Genomic DNA, 18,886 nt, shown 5'->3' with positions numbered 1-18,886 from the left:
TAACTGCCAGAAATTGATCTTGCCTTTTTTATAGCATGACAAATGTGTTGCTTCCATTCTGCTGTCCTAGTCTTTTTAATATGAAATGGCTCCATTCATATGTTGTTCTTTTCCACATAACTTTCTTCATTGAGTCCTAGTACAGTGCTACTTCGGTTCATGAATTTAAATTCTTTCCGTAAGTCTAGTTGAAAACTGAACTGGATGAGAACTGAGTCAAATTTCCCCATCAGGTCAGCATTGAGCCTAACCACTGAATTTGATTCAGTTCTCATCCGATTTACTTTGTGACTAATCATGGGAAGAATTTAAGTTTGTGAACCGAAATACCACTGTACCTGGATTTTACCTTAAAACACACAGTCTTTCTCCCTGTGCCAAAGACTCTGTTTCTATCAATATAGTCTAATATTTTTTGTCTTTTTTTTTGTTTGTTTGTTTTGTTTTTTGAGACAGGGTCTTGTTATGCAGTTCAGGCTGGCCTTGAGCTCACTTTGTAACCTAGGCTGGTCTTAAACTCACAACGATCCTCCTGCCTCAGCCTCCCGTGTGCTGAGATTACAGGCCTGTGCCAATTGTAGTCTAATATTAAGGTGGCATATTTTGGCCCTAGTAATGTAAATCTATACTTGTACATTATCCTTCAGACAAGAATACCTAGAAACTTAAGTTGCCAGTACTCCTAGCCATAAGAGAGTAGACTTTAAAAGTTTGTACTACAGAATGGATAAGGACTATTTCCTTCCCTCAAGTTTTTACCTTAATAAATTAGTTTTTGTTACTAAAGATACAGATTCTTAATTCAGTCTTTCTCAATAGTTGATGTCAAACAGTCTCTTACTTGTTCAGGTCTTCTTTTAATAGGTATCTGAACTGACACATATATTTAGCATTTAATAATGGAAATTTACCAGAATACAGGAAGAATTAGAGAATGATCTAGGCTTTAAGACCTTTTCAGAATTCTTCATGGTGCTTAAAGAGCACTCTTATCAGATTCCCATTCACATTCAGACTTCTGTTGGGATTCTTCAACACAGTCTGGTATATAATAAGCAAAAATAGATCTAGAAAAATTTTCACATGTAATGAAGTTAACATGAAATCATGTTAGGACAAATCTCACATTTACAACCCACTGTGCATGAAGATGTGCTACTTGTGCAAATATTCAACCTTAAGTCCTTTGCTTAACATTGGGATATAAATCAAGAACAAAACAGCCCGTATTGCATAAATGATCATATTTAACACCTTTCAAACACTTTGTATAGGTCTGGCAGGTTAGCAAGCTGCAGGACATTTCCATCTTCTGTGAAATGTTTTGGAGGCATAAGGTGTGAACGGAAGGCTTTGTAGACAATGTGTTCCACAGTCCACTTCCAGGGGTTTAGAGCGGAGCCAGACACTTCACTCTGGAAAACACGTTAAATGTCGTAAGCCTCCTGGCACATAGGAGCTTCCTGGCTGACAAGATGGGCATTGGGCCTGGAAAGTCATTGTGGCTTGTAATGGACTATGGGGTCTATAGCTTGGGAAGTGGCTTCTGTGTACCATTTTTTGGGGGAGCCCATAGGCCTGAATACACAGAATAAGGTTTTTGAGAGAAAAAGCAGTCACTGCTGTGTGGAACGATTTCCTATGGGCCCTCTATGTCTGATCCTGACTGGTGTCTGGATAAATACCTAAATTCAAGTAGCCATGTTTGCCTAAAAGCGCCACAAATGGAAAAAAAAAAAAAAAGATAATTTTGCCTTGTCAGTCCTCTCTACGCATTAGTTGTCTCATGTACAAGACAATGATGTCATTGTCTTTTCCTTGATGCACATGTTTCCAATCAAAAAGATTCTCAGCACAGTTTGGCAAGTGTGCTGCCTCCTCCTGTTCGCTGGAGGGAGAAATTCCCTAGAAAAAGGAGCTGTAGGACCTAGCATATAATCTTTGCTCTACCACCTAAAGACTCTGGAATCCTTGAGCACACCATCTGTCCTGCAGCTTCCTCATGGATGCAACTGGAGCAAACCTCTTCCCTCAAGGGATGGCTGTAAGCAATCATCAGGTAGTGTTGTGTTCAAGTGGCTATCCTGTGGTTCTTACATTGTTTTTACCACTTTCCTCTTCCCTCAAATATATGTTGGTTGAAAAACACTGTTACCTGACTAGACAAACATTACGAACCAAAGCTCTCTGTATCCAGCTGACCTGTAAGGGGAATTACAGAGCCTTGTGCAGTGGTCAGATGTAAGGCAGAAACAGGCTTGGGGTTCTGAGCTAGAATCTGGATTTAACTGCCTACAAAGGGAGCTAGACCTATCAGCCTTGTACAGTCTAACTCCGGTTCCTCTCTCACTATAATGGCTTGTGTTTCGACATTAGACAGCATTTGAAATCACCGTGGAGGTATGTTCTAGACTAGCAGAAGGAAATAAAAAATCAGAGCTGGCCACTGTATTTGACCCTCGTTACATACAGTGCCATGAAAGGCTGCATGTGGGCCCTTCCCCTTCCCAGGGTGCCAGTGCGCACCCCACAGTACCTGCTGGCTTGAGAGGGTTGACTCCTCTGACACATACTGCTTCCGGATGGAGTAAAACATGGCACATTCTTTACTGAGGCTTTCAAAACATTCCTTTTCTTCATCCCAATTTACCTGTTTCAAAGAATTTAACACTTTGAGACAAGTAATGCTTTAAACATTTTCATTTTTAAATTGAGCCACAGAAAGCTAAAAAATGAAATGTGGCATTTTAGGCAATACGGATTGCTGCATATTGATGAATATTGGTGACGATGGCACCTTCAGGTGTTTCCCCTTGACATCTGTAGTTCAGATGGAGGTGGGGTCATGCACCCTGTCCCTCTAGCACACATAAACATACCCTTAGTATCTGCTTGATCATTTACCTCTGTGGCTAGTCGAAGGATGAAGATAGGCAATCCCTCCAAAGGGGGCACGTAGTTGTCGATCAGAAGGGGTAATCCAATCAGGTTCCCTTCCTACATATGGGGAAACGGTCAGAAAGGGGTTAAGAGATAATGCAGTTACGGTTTACATGAACTATATTTCTCTATAGTGCTTTGCCTGGCCTTGTCCTCAGACCTGCCACTTTAAGATTCTAGGTACTGAGCTGGGTTGGGCACTGCGGTCAGAAGAGCTAAGCAGTTAAAACAGCGTTTTGTCCTAACATGCAGCAGAACAACCTTCCCTTTGGATCTGCTTACTAATCAAAGAATACATCCAGATGAAAATCCCCTAAGATCAAGGAGTAACGGGAAGAAACTGGAGCAAGTAGTACAATCTTATTTACTACAGCCAACAGAGAATTGGAATTGATCTCTCCCTCGTGTCTGGGTCCTTCACCTCGACAACAAAAGCGGCCTGAATGGGTGATAGTATAGTTGTGTAACCTAGAAATGCAGGTGCGGGGTGGAGAGGATGTAGTAGGTCCCATGCTGCTTCTGGGGGAGGCCTAATCTGGCCCTCATATAGGAATGTAACTCATCTGGAGAATACAACAGTAGCGTGAGAACTGCCATCACACCTCATCTATTTCCAAAGAGAAATAGTCTGCCAGCATCTCGGCTTTCTTTTTCAGAAACTCAACAATGTATTCAGCAAGACCTTCTTTGGGACCATCCTCCTCTGTCCAGCCGCTCTCAGGACTATCTAAGGCGAGCATGGCAAGGTCAAACAGTGGTGCTGGCTCCTAGGAAAGAACAAGAACCTTAAGGAGCAAAACCTTAACAGGGTATCTAAATAAAGCCTGAATTCCCATAAACTATTAGCAGAATAGTCACAATGTTATCAGGACAGCAGGTGAAAAACCACAAACACCACCAATTGGCCATGAACAGTCCACAGTAAAACTTCTTTCTTGTCAATGAGCATTTCAACAAAAGGATGTGGTAGTCAAACCCGTAGCTGGGCAGTGGCATACACCTGTAATCCCAGCTTGGGAAGCTGAGGCAAGAAGGATCCCAATTTAGAAGCCAGCCAGGACAACCTAGAAAGATCCTGTCTCAAAAAAAAAAAAGCTCAGTGATTGCTATAACATCCCTGAATTTCAACCTCAGTACCAACGCCCCCCTACAAACCAGGTAGAAAGGGTAAATCCATGGGGAGCTACTTCTACGCAGCCTTGAGGATGCAACTTATTTTTGTATTTCTAGAAAATAGGCACATCCTTTCTATTGTCTCAGCCATAATTAAATCACGAAGGAGGTAGAATAAGTTGAATAACATTTCAGGTAAATCCTATGGGGAAGAAAAATGAGTAATATGCAGTATAATCTTCCACTGTTTTCTCTTCTCATGTTATTATTATGATACTTCTACATATGTTATAAACATGAAGTATTTGTTCTTCATAATGGGACTCAAAAGGACATAACAGTCTTAAATGCTTATATACCCCAAAATGAGCTAAGATAACTGCAAAGAGAATTGGCAGATCCACAATTATAGTTTTTTTATATCCCTTTCTCAGTAATTAACAGAACAAGCAGAAAATCAGAATATAGAAGATTTGAGCATCACAGTTTGACACAACATTTATAGAGCATCTAAATTCTCAGGTACACACAACATATGAAACAAGACTCAATGGGTATAAAACAGTTTCAGTATGTTTTCTAACCAAAATGGAATTAAATTAAGGGATCAGTAATAAATCTTTGGTAAATTCCTAAGAGATAAAACTAAGTTACACAGTTCTCAATCTGTGGGTACAAGAAATGAAAGGCAAATTATTTTGAACTGACAGAGTATTTTGAACTGAGTGAAAATGGGATATTTTGTGGGAGGCTGGTAAAGTAATACTTAAGGGACATTCACAGCACTTAATACCTGTACTATAAAGAACGAAAGGTTTCAAACCAGTGACCTCAGCTTCCAACTTAAGAAGTGTAAAGCACAAGACAAATAACACCAAAATAAATTAAAAAATAAAGATTAGTTATCAACAAAATGGAAAACCAAAATTAAAAAAAAAAGTATGAAATAAAAAGTTCTTTGAGAGGATCAGTAAAATTAATAAACCTCTTACCAGACCAAGTTAGAAAAGAAGACTTAAATTGCCAGTATTAGGAAACAGGTTATCCTACTAAAAGAAGAGAAATATTAAAAAATTTTTGCCAAAAATTTGAAAATTTAGATTAAATGGTCAGGTTTATTGAAAAAAAATAAGCCATAGCTTACCCAAGGAGAAATAACCCTGAATAGCTCTATATCTAGTAAGAAAGTGAATTTGTACCAAAAACATTCACTTATTAGAATTTCCAGGTCTTGACTGGGGATATAGCTCAGTGGCACAGTACATGCCTGGCAAGCAGGAGGCTGTGAGTTTGATTGCTAGTACCAAAAAAAAGAAAAGAAAAAAAAAAAAATTCCAGGTCTGGATGACTTCACTCATGAATCTTCCAAACTTAAAGAATAAATGAGACTAATTCTATACAAACTCTTTGAAAATGGAAAAGAAACTTCCAGTTCATTAAAAAAGGATAGTATTATCCTAATACTAAAACCACACAAGAAAATGCAAGAAGGCTACATGCTAGTAACATTCTTGAACATAGATGCAAAAATTATAAACTTTTAGTAAATAAAATCTGATAATAGGACAGTACATACTGACCAAGTAGTGTTCATCCAAGGATTGTAAGATTGGCTTAAGATACCCAAGTCAGTCAATGTATTATACTATATGTATTACTAAACTAAAAAAGAAAAGTTGTATGATTATCTTAATAGATACAGAAAAGGCATCTGAGTAAATTCAACACTATTCCTAAATAAAACTCTAGGCAAACAAGGAATAGAAGGTGGCTTCCTCACCCTCATAAGGGCATCGATGAAAACACTATGGTTAACAACATACCTAATGAGGAAAGTCTGAATACTTTCTCCTTAAGATCAGGAACAAGAGATGGATTTCCTTTCTTACTACTTCTGTTCAACACTGAGTTTTAGCCGGTAGAGTCAAGAAAAAGAAAATCCATCCAAATTGGACAAGAAGAGGCACAACTTTTATTCTGCTCAGAGGACATGATTATACAGAAAATCTAACAGAATCTATAAAAATGTTACTAAAGCTAGTAAGTTTAGCAGGGTTGCAAGGTATCACATCAATGTACAAAATTCATGTGTATGTCTATATGTTAGCAATAAATAACTGGAAACTAAAATTTAAAAAATCGTTTACCATTTACAATAGCATAAAGTATGTGAAATACCAAGGGATTAATCTAACACAAGTTTTTCTCCAACTGGATCCACAGTTTTAAAATAATCCATATTTAAAATTCTAGTAGGCATTTTTATAGAGTATATCAAGTAAAAAAGTTCTAAAGAGGGGTAGTATGATTTTTTACTCAATTAAAATTAGGCACTGAAAGTCCTGGAAGAAATAGACCAAAACTGTTAGGGGCACAGGGATGTACCTCAATAGCAGAGTGCCGGGCTGGCATGTACAGCCAGGTTTGATTTCCAGCCCCGCACCCTAGGTTTGATTTCCAGCACCACACAAATAAATAAAAAATTATTACTAGAGGTTGTGTTTTGATCATGGTTCTACAGAATGTTTATTTCCATTTTTACTTCTTTCCAAGTTTAAGGAGATATATACATATCCATTTCAATACTAACATTTTTTAAAGTTGGCTACCAAATGACTATTTGGCTAAAAGATAATTAGGTAACTCCAAATACAAAATGTACAATACAGAAACTCTTAAGGAGCATACTTAAGAAAATTTAATATAAGATACTAAGATACTATAGAACTCTTCAGAAATGACCAGTTAAAATTTCAGAAGTGAAGCAATACACTTACCGATAACCTCAGAACGCCAAAATTGGCGAAGTCATAAATGAGTATCTGGTAGAACAGTTCTTCACTGAAAATAAAAAAAAAAAGTGACCCTAAGAAAGAGCTGAATCCATGCTTGAGACCCAATCAAATTGGGACAAATAGGAGAAGTAATCCCTGAAACACAAGTGGCCCATACAGATGGTTCTGCCTTGCTACAAAGTCCAGTTACCAGTCTAACAAGATCTCATTTCTGCAGACACCTGGGATTTCCAACATCTTCTCCGGACAGGGATGATGGGGGGCAGCCTCTAAAGACAGGTTTGAACACTAAGTCTTGCTTGTCCCCACTTTTCTGCTGCTATAAGAGGTTTTTAACACCCTATAGTGGAACACGGAAATATTCTGTTTGCTTACCATTTCCCCCACTTAAACCTGTAAGTCACTTTTCCCCAGAGTTTAGAATGTTTGCATAGATATAAGCTATCTGGGGGATAGGTCCCATGTCTAGACAAGAAATACATTTATATATTACATAATCCTTACACACATAACTTGATAATTTTACATGATATTTTTAAAAATTTTGTGCATGAAACAAAGTTTCATGGTGTGTAATTTTCCCCTGTAGCATCATGATGGTATTCAAAACCTTCCAGACTTTGAAGAATTTTGGACTTCAGATTAGGGATGCTAAACCTGTAGCTGCAATACTGGGAATGGCCTGGATCTGTGTCTGTAAGGTGAAAACCTCAATGCAATTGTGATTTGGAGCCTTGGAAGTCATGCACTTAGATGTACCGGCAAAGAAAAAGCAAGGGGAGTAGAATTCCTAACAAAGTAGTAAGTGATAGCTCACTATACCACTCCAAAGGGTTTCAAATCAGACAATGGAACTTGAAAAGAATTACACTAAAAGGGTTTCCAAGCCTTGGAAGAATGAACTGTGAGTACCTAAAGAGGTCTGTGAGGCAACGGTGAGGATTTTATTTAATGTGACAAGTCCAAGCAATGTATAGTGGCTGCCACACTGACAAGGCCAAGAACTCTGAGGCCATAGGACTTGGAGGGAAAGAAACCCACACAAGTTATGTCAAGTACATGCAAGGTGGCAGAGTCTATATCTATTGTCTATTTGAGAACAAATTTAATATAGGTTCTATACTCGATAGCTGATCTACCAGGGTCCCTGGAAACAACAGAAATAGCAGCAGCAATGAACAAGGCATATGGTTCTATAGGGTCACCCTTCATGTGCGAGTCAACCCTACTGGCTTGTCTGGTGGTTAGAGCAAGCCTGTGGCGCATCCCCAAAGCTAGGGGGCATCAGATTTTCTTGGCTCCCTCATAGTACCTATTGCACAAAGCAGAATTCTCTAACATTACCAAGCCCTCAACATCTGGACACAGCCAACATTTAACTGAGTGTTAAGCCTTTACAGAAGACTACGTTCTTAAGTTATTTCTTAATCTTGCAAGAAATAAGTTTAAGTAGTAATATCTCAAGTTACAGGTGAGAAATCTGACAGCTAGTCTAAGAAAGTAACTTCCTCATGGTTATACAAATAGAAAATGGTCAGACTTGATTTTGTAATCACCTCTGTCTGATTCTCAAGCTTGTGCCCTTTCCAACCACTTATCTTGCTTTCCCCAGCTTCTTGTGCCCTGTACCATTCCTCTCGTAGAGTGATGCTGAACCTTTTAGAGCTTTTAATTGATACAAACAGCCCACTGCGACACGTGTGCCATAGGTTCACCACTGCTGTTTTAGTCTGGTCATTCTTTTTTTCACATACTGACTTACCTAAGCTTGGTGGTGTTGAGAAGATATAATTTGGTCTGATGCTGTGCCAAGGCCCACTGAGGATTCACACAGCCCACAAAGGAGTGGTTTTGGAACATCTCCCGGAGAGCTGGAAGACAAAATCAAAACAAAAACCGGCTAAGTAATAGAACCCTACCAACATTGCTTCATACCCCACAGCTCCAAGCACCAGAACTGCACAACAGACAGCAAAGGTGCTGAACTGAGCCTCCTGCTGGAGATAAATCAAATGCAGAACACATAACTGATTGTTTAAAATGCAGCAAAAATTTCTAAAGTATTATGGAATATACAAGGATAAAAATCAAAGACACAACAGGAACCTAGAGAAGTAATGAGAGCTCTGAAGCTAAGTTTATCTAAAGATGAGAGGAATCTGAGGCATTCTGAACTTTAGTTTTCATAGGCTCTATGACTGTGCAAAAGGAAGACAAAATCCTAGAAATAGATTGAAAGGGGCAGTCTACCAGGAGACACTGCTCCACGTGTGAAGCTGAGATCCCAAGGGCTACACCTTGAGTGAAACGGAAACTATACTACGTTCCATGCTTACCCTACTCTCCCTCAAATGGCACTAAGCAAAAATGCCACCTCAAACTGTGATACTGCCAAATAGTAAAGAAATAATAACTTCCAAGAGTGTGTAATAATAATCTGGTCTTCATATGCTTTTTTTGTAGCCAGAATTTATGCTAAGTAGACTGCTTGAAAACCTTAAGTGGACATTTTAGTTTAAAATGATACCAGGGCTGATTGTTCTTCCATATCCCCGTTAGAGTCAAATGCAAATTATTCCTGGAAAAATCCATCTTCAACCCAGATAAAGTGTGAGGAACTGGACTAAGAAGCAACCACAGGATGAGATCTGCAAACGTTTGAGCTTAGAAATATCAATAAAGAGTACGTTAAATAAGTATGTTCAGTATGTTCAAAAGGTGTTAAAACTACGATTATGCATCAGGGCACTATCAAAAATGCTCAAGGAGATTTCCAAAAGAACCAATTAAAAATTGTAAAAATGAAGAATACAGTAACTATAATTTAAAATCAAGATGGATATAACACATTAGACAATACTGACAAGGTAACTGGAAACTGGATCTAAAGAAGTTATCTAAAACACACAGAGAAGTAAAGAGAACATATGTAAAAAAGGAGCTTAACAAAGTAACATGGAAGATAATAAATATATCACTTAGCTTCCAGAAGGGACACAAAAGGGAGGCTAATATTTGAAGACTTTAAACACAGAATATTTAAGAACATCTCAGAAGTGATGAAAAAATGTCAAGTCAGAGTTCTACAAAATACAGCAGAACCTATACCTGACATGTACAGGTACTGCAGGATAGTAAGAAAGACATTTTAAAATCCCTCAGAAAGCAACGGCCACACCCTAAGTACTAAATATAAGACTGATGGCTGAATTTTCAACTACAGTAGGAGAAATCAGAAAAAACAAAAATACCTTCAGTACTCTCAGGAAAAACAATTGCTGGTCTGGTATTCTAAATTCAACAATTACTTTTCAAATAAGGGTGAACTACAGAAGGCAAACTCCGTTTGCCACTGCCACTATCTGAATGCTGTGTCTTTCCAAGACATGTTCAAATCTTAACCCCCGAAGTGATAGTATTAAGAGGTGGTGTCCTGGGGAAGTGACTGGGTACCTCTTCATGATGAATTAATGATACAAAAGACCCCAGAGAGCCAGGAGGCCTGTTCCACCACGTAAGCACACAGCTAGAAGGCATCGTCTGTGAGGAAGTATGCCCTCACCATACAATGAATCTGCCAGCATGTCAATCTTAGACACCTCAGCTTTCAGAATAAGAACCAATTTCTATAGTTTAATGAGCCACCCAGTCTATGGTAATTTTTTAAAGCAGTCTGAAAGGAGCCACCAAAGATCCCACTGAAGCATGTGCTTCAGGCACAGGCACAACTGAGTAAATAATAACTGGTAAAATAAACTTACAGCTATAACACAGAATAATTAGATGATCAAGTAGAAACTGGAATTTAACAACATACCCAAATCAATTTTCGTTGGGTGCGACTCAAGTATAAGCTTTTCAGGAGGCAATATAACAGCATGTTTCCCTAGCACTACACCCACACCCACACACACATACCCATACAGTGTATCCTTAATTTTCATAGAGCTAAGAAGAATTTCCTAAGATAAAAAAAAAAAACAAAAAACAGTGGAGTGCAGTGTTGCACGCCTATCGTCCCAGCTCCTCGGGATGCTTGCCGCATGATCACCCCAGTCCAGGAGTCTGAAGCCAACCTGGGCAACAAAGTGAGACCCTAGCTTATAAAACCCCCAAAACCAAAACAAAAATAAAAGCCACAGTGAAAATCCTGTAGAGAACAACTGATATAATCTGCCTACACTAAACCAAGGAATTTCTATTCATGAAATAAGTGTTCATAAAGGAATAAACCCTAAACTGGAGGAAGATATCTTCATGCAACTGATTACTATCTAGAGTATAGAAGTAACCTCCCAAATCATCAGAAAAAATAAAAACAGAAAAATGGGGGTAAAAAACTCAAACAGGCCCTTAACATAAGAGGAAATATACTTCCTAACCTTTATCACTCACCAAGGAAATACAAATAAAAACCACCATTGGATACAGTTTTACAATCACCAACTGGTAAAAAACAGTCTCAATATCAAATACTGGAGAGAAAGAGCAAGTACAATTTCTGTGCATTGCTGGAAGAAACGTAAATGAAACGTAAATGAATACGCTCCTGTAGAAAACAATCTGTCGGGGCTGGGAATTTAGCTCAGTGGCACAGCACCTGCCTGGCAAGCGCAAGGTTGTGAGTTCAATTCCTGGTACCGGAAACACCCCCACCCCCCGAAAAAGAAAACAATCTGTCATTTTATGATACAGAAGTAACTGTCCTATATAAAATACTTCAGCAGCAGAGCTTCCCAATCTGTGTGCCAACCCAGGGATCAACTCAGGGTCAGGAAGCAATGTGAGGAGGTGAGGAGCGGGCGCCTGAGTCCACAGGAGTCCTCCAGATGTCCTCCAACACAATGAATGAGCTGCATATTCATGAAGTAGAATCCATTACATCCGTAAAGTAAACCAGGGCTTTTTAAAAAGATGAATAAATCTTAGGAATATAATATACATGTGTATTCATATATAATAAGTACAGTATAGTTCCATTTGTATAAAATTTAAGGCTTGCAAAACTCAACAATTTTTTTAGGACTACAAAACTATAATAAAAAGGAAAACAGCTGGCAAAACTGTAATAAAAAGGAAGGAAATAATCAACACAACTCAGGGTAGTAGTTATCACTAAGGGACAAGGGAAGGAGATGGGGCAGGGACGCATACAGTTATTTCAAGGGTGACAGCAATATTCTGTTTCTTAAGTGGGCAATATTCTTGCAGATATTCTTTTCTCTAGTTCTACATATATAAATGATTATCTATCTATCTACCTATCAGCACTATTACTATTAGTGCTAGAGACTGAACCCGGGACCTCACATAGGCTGAGCAAGTCCTCTATCACTGAGCTACCTCCCCAATACACCCCGCATCATGATTTTTTATGCAAGAAGTAAACATACCACCCACCTAAAAGGAAGACAGGACGAGTGGGAGAAATCAGGGAAAGAAGGAGCGTACAGCAACAAGCCTGTACATGTTTCTACTGTACCTTTTCTTTCACCTTGTGGGCACCGTAAGTACATTCTCCTACTATTACATAAGCTCTGTGACTACTCTACCTCATAAAAAAGGCTTATTTTCTTCATTTTTGGAGTAAGTGTTCCCCTCTGTTCCCGTTGGAAATTTATCCTCTCTACAAGATATTCTGCGTAGGCGGAAAATGATTATTTTAAAAGATGGAGAACATCAAATAATCTTGAATAATGAGGCACTGGAGGAAAGAAAAAGCAGTGTAATCTACTGAAAACAGGTCAGAGATTTTTCCGAGCAGAATGTTCATGGCCTGCTCTGCTGCACTTGCAGCTAGTGGAGTGCAGCCCTACCAGCAGGGACGGGTAAGCAGGGGGCAGCATCGAGTTACCCAGCACGGGCTCCTTTTCCCTGGGCCTCTTCACACCTCTTACCAGGACACAGGAGACCTGTATTTCAGTCCTATCCTAATGTCCCCAGAGCCCTAGAAATCTGTATGCCATTTCCTTGCCATTCTGTGAGGAGCAAAATCTGTCAGAATCCTCCTGTGTTTCAAAAGCCAGACCATGCACCTGACTTCACAGCAGAGGCCTTGGGCCTCGGCATGTTGTTCTCCGAAGAACACGTAAAGCTAACTCTAAGGAAGGATCCAGAAAGAAGGACCTAGTCTTCTGGTTCCTCGTGATTATCTGCAGGGTAGAAGCTTCCATGCCCTGCGGGACACCTTCCACGTCTGAAGACACCAACTTTGGCTAAAGGGGTCAGAATCACATTGTATGCTTGTCCTACACAGGCCAGTAACCTGATTTTGCGTTTAAATACTGGGTGAAGTTTCCAGTGAGAAGCCCATTGCCAGTGACAACCACACACACACACACACACACACACACACACACACACACTGTGCTTTGTTGCCCAGGCTAGCCTAAAACTCCTAGACTCAAGTGACTCCTCCACCTCAGCCTCCTAAGTAGCTGGGACTACAGGTGTTACCACCATGCCTGGCTCTGGGCCGGTTTGCATTGTTGGGATGTTTCAAAAAACCTGTCCACTTCGTCTTCCATTTCCTCATTTAAAATATGAGATAACAGCATCTGCTCTGTCTCCCTCACAAGACTAAGAGAAAAAAATGAGACAATGTAATCATTTTAGCTTTAGCAAGACCCTAAGCCTGGCCACACTTGATAAATATGCGTGAGTGTATGTGTGTGCGGGATATAAAACTACTGAGGAGAACTGCTAAAGAAATCAAGAAACAGCCACCTTCCTTATAGTATTTAAATTTAAAAGTGCTTTAAAAGCTCCCAACTTGAAAGTTAATACTGGAGGAAGAGCCAAAAGAACAAGTCTTTATGGGAATGAAAATCAGAAAGCCAACTGGCATCCATTTCTTTTTTTTTTTTTTTTTTTTGGTCTTTTTGAGACAGGGTCTCGCTATGCAGTTCAGGCTGGCCTTGAGCTCACTTTGTAGCCCAGACTGGTCTCGGACTCGCAACGATCCTCCTGCCTCAGCCTTCCGAGTGCTGGGATTATAGGCGTGTGCCACGTCCAGTCTGGCATCCACTTCTTAAACTGGCAAAAACTCAGTCACAGGAAGTTTTATCCTGCTCAAGTGTAAGAAACCCTGCATGCATTTTTTGCCCAGAGTGGTAAGAAAAGACAATGAACAGAGAAAGGCAATTTCTGAGGCTTTTCCGAATTAGCTCAGACAAGTGGTGACTGAGACAGAAAAAAATTTAAGAGGCCAGTGAGTCAGAGCAGCTGTTTGAAAAGGTTAAGGATTAGTGAGGAAGGTACTGACTTGTTCCCTCACTACTCTCTTCCCTCCCCTTTCAAAATTAATCCGGACAGTTACATTTTAGGACATGTTTTAAAATACACTGCTGAAATTTATTTCAGTCAAAAATGTAGGCTGGGTGTGGTTGCACATAACTATTATCTCAGCTCTCAGGAGGCTGAAGGAGAAAGACCATCATGAGTTTAAAGTCAGCCGGAACTACACAGGGAGTTTAAGGCCAGCATGAACTACATAGAAAGATGCTATCTCAAAAAAATAAAAAAAATTTTTAAAAAAGAAGGAAGGAAAGAAGGAAGGAAGGGAGGGGAAAAACAGGCAGGTACATATAATAGATGACAATGGGAGGTCACGACTAAATTGTGTAGACTCAGTACCCAGCTGCCATCAGGTAGTCTAAAAAGTGTTCCGTCTTAGGATATAAAAACATCTACTGACTCCTTCATCCGTAACTAGTGCTTTATTTATATTTGACCTCTAATTAGCACAATGGTCTTCCAGAATAAAATTAATCTCACTTTATAGATGAGGAAAAACTTCAGCACAGAAAGGTGAAGTCACAAGTGGAAGGTCACACAATAGAAGTGACAGTGCCAGGAACTAAAAAAGCCTGTGAACTTTTAGCAGCAAAATGGGATGGATCCCATTCCATCCACAGGGAAAGAATTGTGGTGATCGTTCCAATGCTAAAAGAGAAACAAACTGGAAATTACTGAAAGGACTGCCTTACTTAAGGAGAATGCCAATTAATTGCAATTAAAAGAAAATTCTTCCTCCCTTCTCCTTCTCTTGTAATTGTTTCTAAGCTGCTGATGCTGCGGGCTAGTAAGGGAAGAGAGGCCTGCCTGGCGCGCTGTGGTTGGCACCCTGCGATCATGAATGCTGTCTGCAGTTCCAAAAGCTTAATGCCAGCAGCTCAGGCCCTCCGAGTTTTAGGCACATCTTAACACTCACGTACTCTCATGTCCCCGTGCAGTAATTTCTTCCTGGAGGCTCAAAATACTAGTGAGGTTAATGATCCTCCTCCGAGGGGTACACGCTGCTGTCATTTCCTTCTGGGAACCACTTTCTATCATTTCCACATCAGAGTCTTCCCGAGGCCTCTTTCTGCAATGAAGAAAGGAAACCAGCAGATTCTTACTCTCCTTTTTAATTTTTTAATTTTCAACTTTGGTGGCAGTTTGGAGATGGGTACAGCTTCTCTAAGGTGGTAGCAGCTTCTACATAGCTAGAGAGATCCTCGTGCTAGACGCAGGCCAGGAGGATGGCTATTCTCCAGCGTGCTGCTTGTCTGACAAACCTCAGATCCCAGCAGCTGGCCACACAGGGGTACATAACCAGGAGGTGGAGTCTGGTTCAGCCCACAGAGCTGCAGGGCCTCGAGCGAGTGAACGGACCTTCCTCCCTTCCTTCTTCCTCCCTCCACTTTTCCATCCATCAATCCATCACGCACTTTGAAGTACCAGCCACATACAGTGATGAGAAAGCTGCCTGCCATCGTGATGCTGATGCTTATTTTATAATGGGAGAGTGAAAATGAAATAGGAAACAAAAAGGATAGTTTTTAGTAGTGATTGGTGCTAGATAATAAAGCAATTAATAGAATGATGGGGAGGTGAGAGGAGAAAGTTACCATAAATGGATGAAGAAGGCCTCTGGCACCGATAAGCCTTGAGACCTGAGTGACAGAAAGCCAGAGCCTTCTTAAGCTGAAGGAACAGCAAGGGCAACCACAGGGTCAGAGGTTGAGTCAGTTCAGATCAGCCACAAGAGCCACATAGCTGGAGGTCATGAAGAGGAAGGAAAGTGAAAGGCCAAAGAGAAGGCGAGGCCGGGCTTTAAATTGTCTCTAACATGGAATGGGAAGCCACTGGAAGATTTTCAGCAGGGGAGTGACAGGATCTGACTTCTGCTCTAAAAAAATTTCTTTGAAGCCGAGTGTGGTGTCACACACCTGTAATCCCAGCATTTGGGAGGCTGAGGCAGGAGGATCACTGTGAGTTCAAGGTCACCCCAGGCCACATTGTCAGCTTAAGGCCAGCCTGCACTACATAGAAAGACCCTGTTCAAAAAAAAGAAAGACATCTACAGATATATGTGTGTGTATATACATAGACATATACATGTATATGTCTATGTATATACACACACATATATCTGTATATATCTACATATATCTATGTATATATCTATCTATCTTTGACTATGATGTGGTAAATATCACTTAATTCCCCAAGGGATAAATAAATGAAATGCTTCTTCTGCAAGTTTTTAAGAGCATTCAATGAGATAGGGTATGTACCTGGCATACAATAGCTGCTCAATAAATATCAATAAACTTTATTATTCTCTGGGAAAAATCCTTAGAACTTATCTTGCTAGGATGAGCAAGTTGAACATGAACAAACTGAAGTAACTCATCCAAGTTCAAGTGGCCATCTAGCGCAAGGATTTCTGGCGGTCAGTCTCTAAGTACACATACACCCTTAGGCAAATGACTTCACCTTGAGCTCTCCATTCTGCAGGTGTACACATTAAATATAGCCACCTACAGAATCAGCAAGTTAATGTCCTTAGAGAACCTGCAGAGCATATGCTGGCAATGCTCAAAACTAAATGAGTCTTTAGTATCACCAGTCCTGCCCCTTTTCTTTCACCACTAGCTCGATTCAGGGGGTTTATTAACTAGATTGAGAAAGTGTGCTTCTTTTGAAAGGGGTGGCAACCCCTTGGGTAGAATGAAGATCGCTTCAAGCTTCTTTCCCTAGCCACTTCTAGGGCAGAGATTTTCTCAAATGTTTTACTAAAAACAAACGATACACCTTCTGCCTTTTCTCTGATGTGTTTTAAACTAATATTTAGAACCAAAGACATGTACGACATTTCAGAGGACATTGTGGTGGTGGCTTTCAAGTTATGGTCAAAAGCAGATAGTGGGCAGGGCCACAGCACTGTCGCAGTGGAGGCAGAGGACAATTCAAGTGAGAGAAGATACAAGAGATTCATGAAAAGCCGCACTTAGAAGACAATGTTACTCAAGAACACAGAGGGCAAGCTGCACCTTCCCCACACGGCATACCTGGGGTTGCCTGGGCTGGAAGCGGGTGCTCTCTTCTCTGCTGTTTCAAAAGCACCCCTGCTAGCATCCTCCTCCATGCTCTGATTCTTGGCAGCCACTTCATCAGGGGCTGGAATTTCAAGCATCTCTTCATCCTGCCGCCTGGCCTTGCAACTAGAATCATCTGTCCTATCCTCTGGGTCGTGGGCCCGGGGTTGACTGGGCAGGGCCTTGCTCACAGGCTGCAGAAAGGCATCGAGCTTCTGTTCCCGGGAATCTGTACGAACCATCCGGTAAGCATAGACCTTGTCACCACTTCCGGAAGTAGGTGAGGAGGTCTCACCTGGGGTAGATTTAACTACCTCCAAAGAGGAACTAGCAAGTCCTGGTAGCAAAGTCTGTATCAAAAAAGACAGTGGCAAGACTCAGAATGTGAAGGATAGAAGTCCAGGTCCCCAAAATGGTGCACTACCAGAAAAAGAACTATGTATAATTATTATTACAGAAGTATTATGAAGCAAATTAGACCAAAATAAAGGGTTTATAAGTATAAAATTCATTAAGCAAGTCTTAATCTTAAAAAAAAATTTTAAATGTAAGTCAGTGAAAAGTTCCCACATTTTTGTCTATTTTTTCTGCTATAAGAGGATTTTATTTTTCTATTATGGTAAAATATATGTAACATAAATGTTACCATTTTAGCTATTTTAAAGTGAGCATTCAATGGCATTTAGTACATTCACAGTGTTGTACAATTATGTCCGGTACATTTCTCCAAAACTTCTTCATCCTCTTAAAGTTAAGCTGTGTACCTATTAAACTATAATGTTCAATTTGCTCCTCCTATCAGCCTTGGACAACCACCATTCTATTGTCTATTTTCAAATATACATATTCTGCCTCTCTCCACTGGACAGGCACAAAAACACTGATCGCCCAAAAGAAATAAGGACCTCAGATCCCAGATTATAGTCACCAACCCCCACGAAAACGAACCAGAGCTCTTCGGAGAAATGGCCAACCCAGAGCATGGGATTGGAAAACACATCTTGTCTTGTAGGAAACATAGGAACTATAAAAGAGTAACAGAACTGGGTTGACAAAGGTACCAATGGAAATTAGCCTGCAATGGACAAAGATGGACTGGTGAGCACTGTGTCAGTCACCTTTTGTCACTGTGACAAAATGCCTGATGTAAGTAACTTAAAGGATGAAGAGGTTTATTTTGGCTCATGGTGTCAGATCTTTCAGTCACACTTGTTTGGTTCCACTGCTGTGGGCTTGAGGTAAGGCAGAAGGACATGGCAGACAAAAGCTGCTTATCTCATGGCGGCCAGGAAGGTGACAGAAACAGAGGGAAAGAGCCCTCTCATAATCTACTCCCTTCAACCTTGGCCCACCTCCTGCTTCCATCACCTCCCCAAAATATCATAATCATGATATTATCTGTAGAAAGTCAGAGTTCTCATAATCCACTCACTTCCAGCAACTCACAACCACTCACAACCAGCAACTAAGCCTTCAACACAATGAGCCTCTGGGGAAACATTCTGAATCTCAACCACATCAAGCAACAATATGAAAGAGATCAGAATGGATTAAAATAGTCTGCCCTGTTAATAGCTAAGAAAAAATACTGGGAGGGGCTGGGGATTTAGCTCAGCGGCACAGTGCCTGCCTGGCAAGCGCAAGGTCGAGAGTTCAATGCCTGGTACCAGGGGG

The 18,886-nt window shown here is 40.4% G+C and overlaps 1 protein-coding gene across 4 annotated transcripts in view; it reads right to left on the bottom strand.

Annotated features, from left to right (window-relative positions):
* Positions 1–881: 881 nt before the first annotated feature.
* The window catches only part of Mlh1 (mutL homolog 1), a 46,602-nt gene continuing 28,597 nt past the window's right edge, over positions 882–18,886 (bottom strand). For 2 of the 4 annotated variants that reach the window (XM_005383685.2, XM_005383688.2), the window contains exons 12-19: positions 17,186–17,562; positions 15,065–15,213; positions 8,611–8,719; positions 6,831–6,894; positions 3,543–3,707; positions 2,905–2,997; positions 2,537–2,650; positions 882–1,415 (exon numbers count right to left, since the gene is read on the bottom strand). In XM_005383685.2, coding sequence (XP_005383742.1) covers positions 1,248–1,415; positions 2,537–2,650; positions 2,905–2,997; positions 3,543–3,707; positions 6,831–6,894; positions 8,611–8,719; positions 15,065–15,213; positions 17,186–17,562 — 1,239 coding nt within the window. In that variant the 3' untranslated portion in view covers positions 882–1,247. The remainder of the gene's footprint in view (positions 1,416–2,536; positions 2,651–2,904; positions 2,998–3,542; positions 3,708–6,830; positions 6,895–8,610; positions 8,720–15,064; positions 15,214–17,185; positions 17,563–18,886) is intronic. The other 2 variants (XM_005383684.2, XM_005383686.2) reach the window with 2 other exon arrangements.

The sequence above is a fragment of the Chinchilla lanigera genome, unplaced genomic scaffold (assembly GCF_000276665.1).
Source record: "Chinchilla lanigera isolate Chin_1 unplaced genomic scaffold, ChiLan1.0 scaffold00020, whole genome shotgun sequence".
Classification (NCBI taxonomy): domain Eukaryota; kingdom Metazoa; phylum Chordata; class Mammalia; order Rodentia; family Chinchillidae; genus Chinchilla; species Chinchilla lanigera.
Note: the sequence above shows the minus strand (reverse complement) of the source record. Positions and strands in the feature narration are given on the sequence as shown.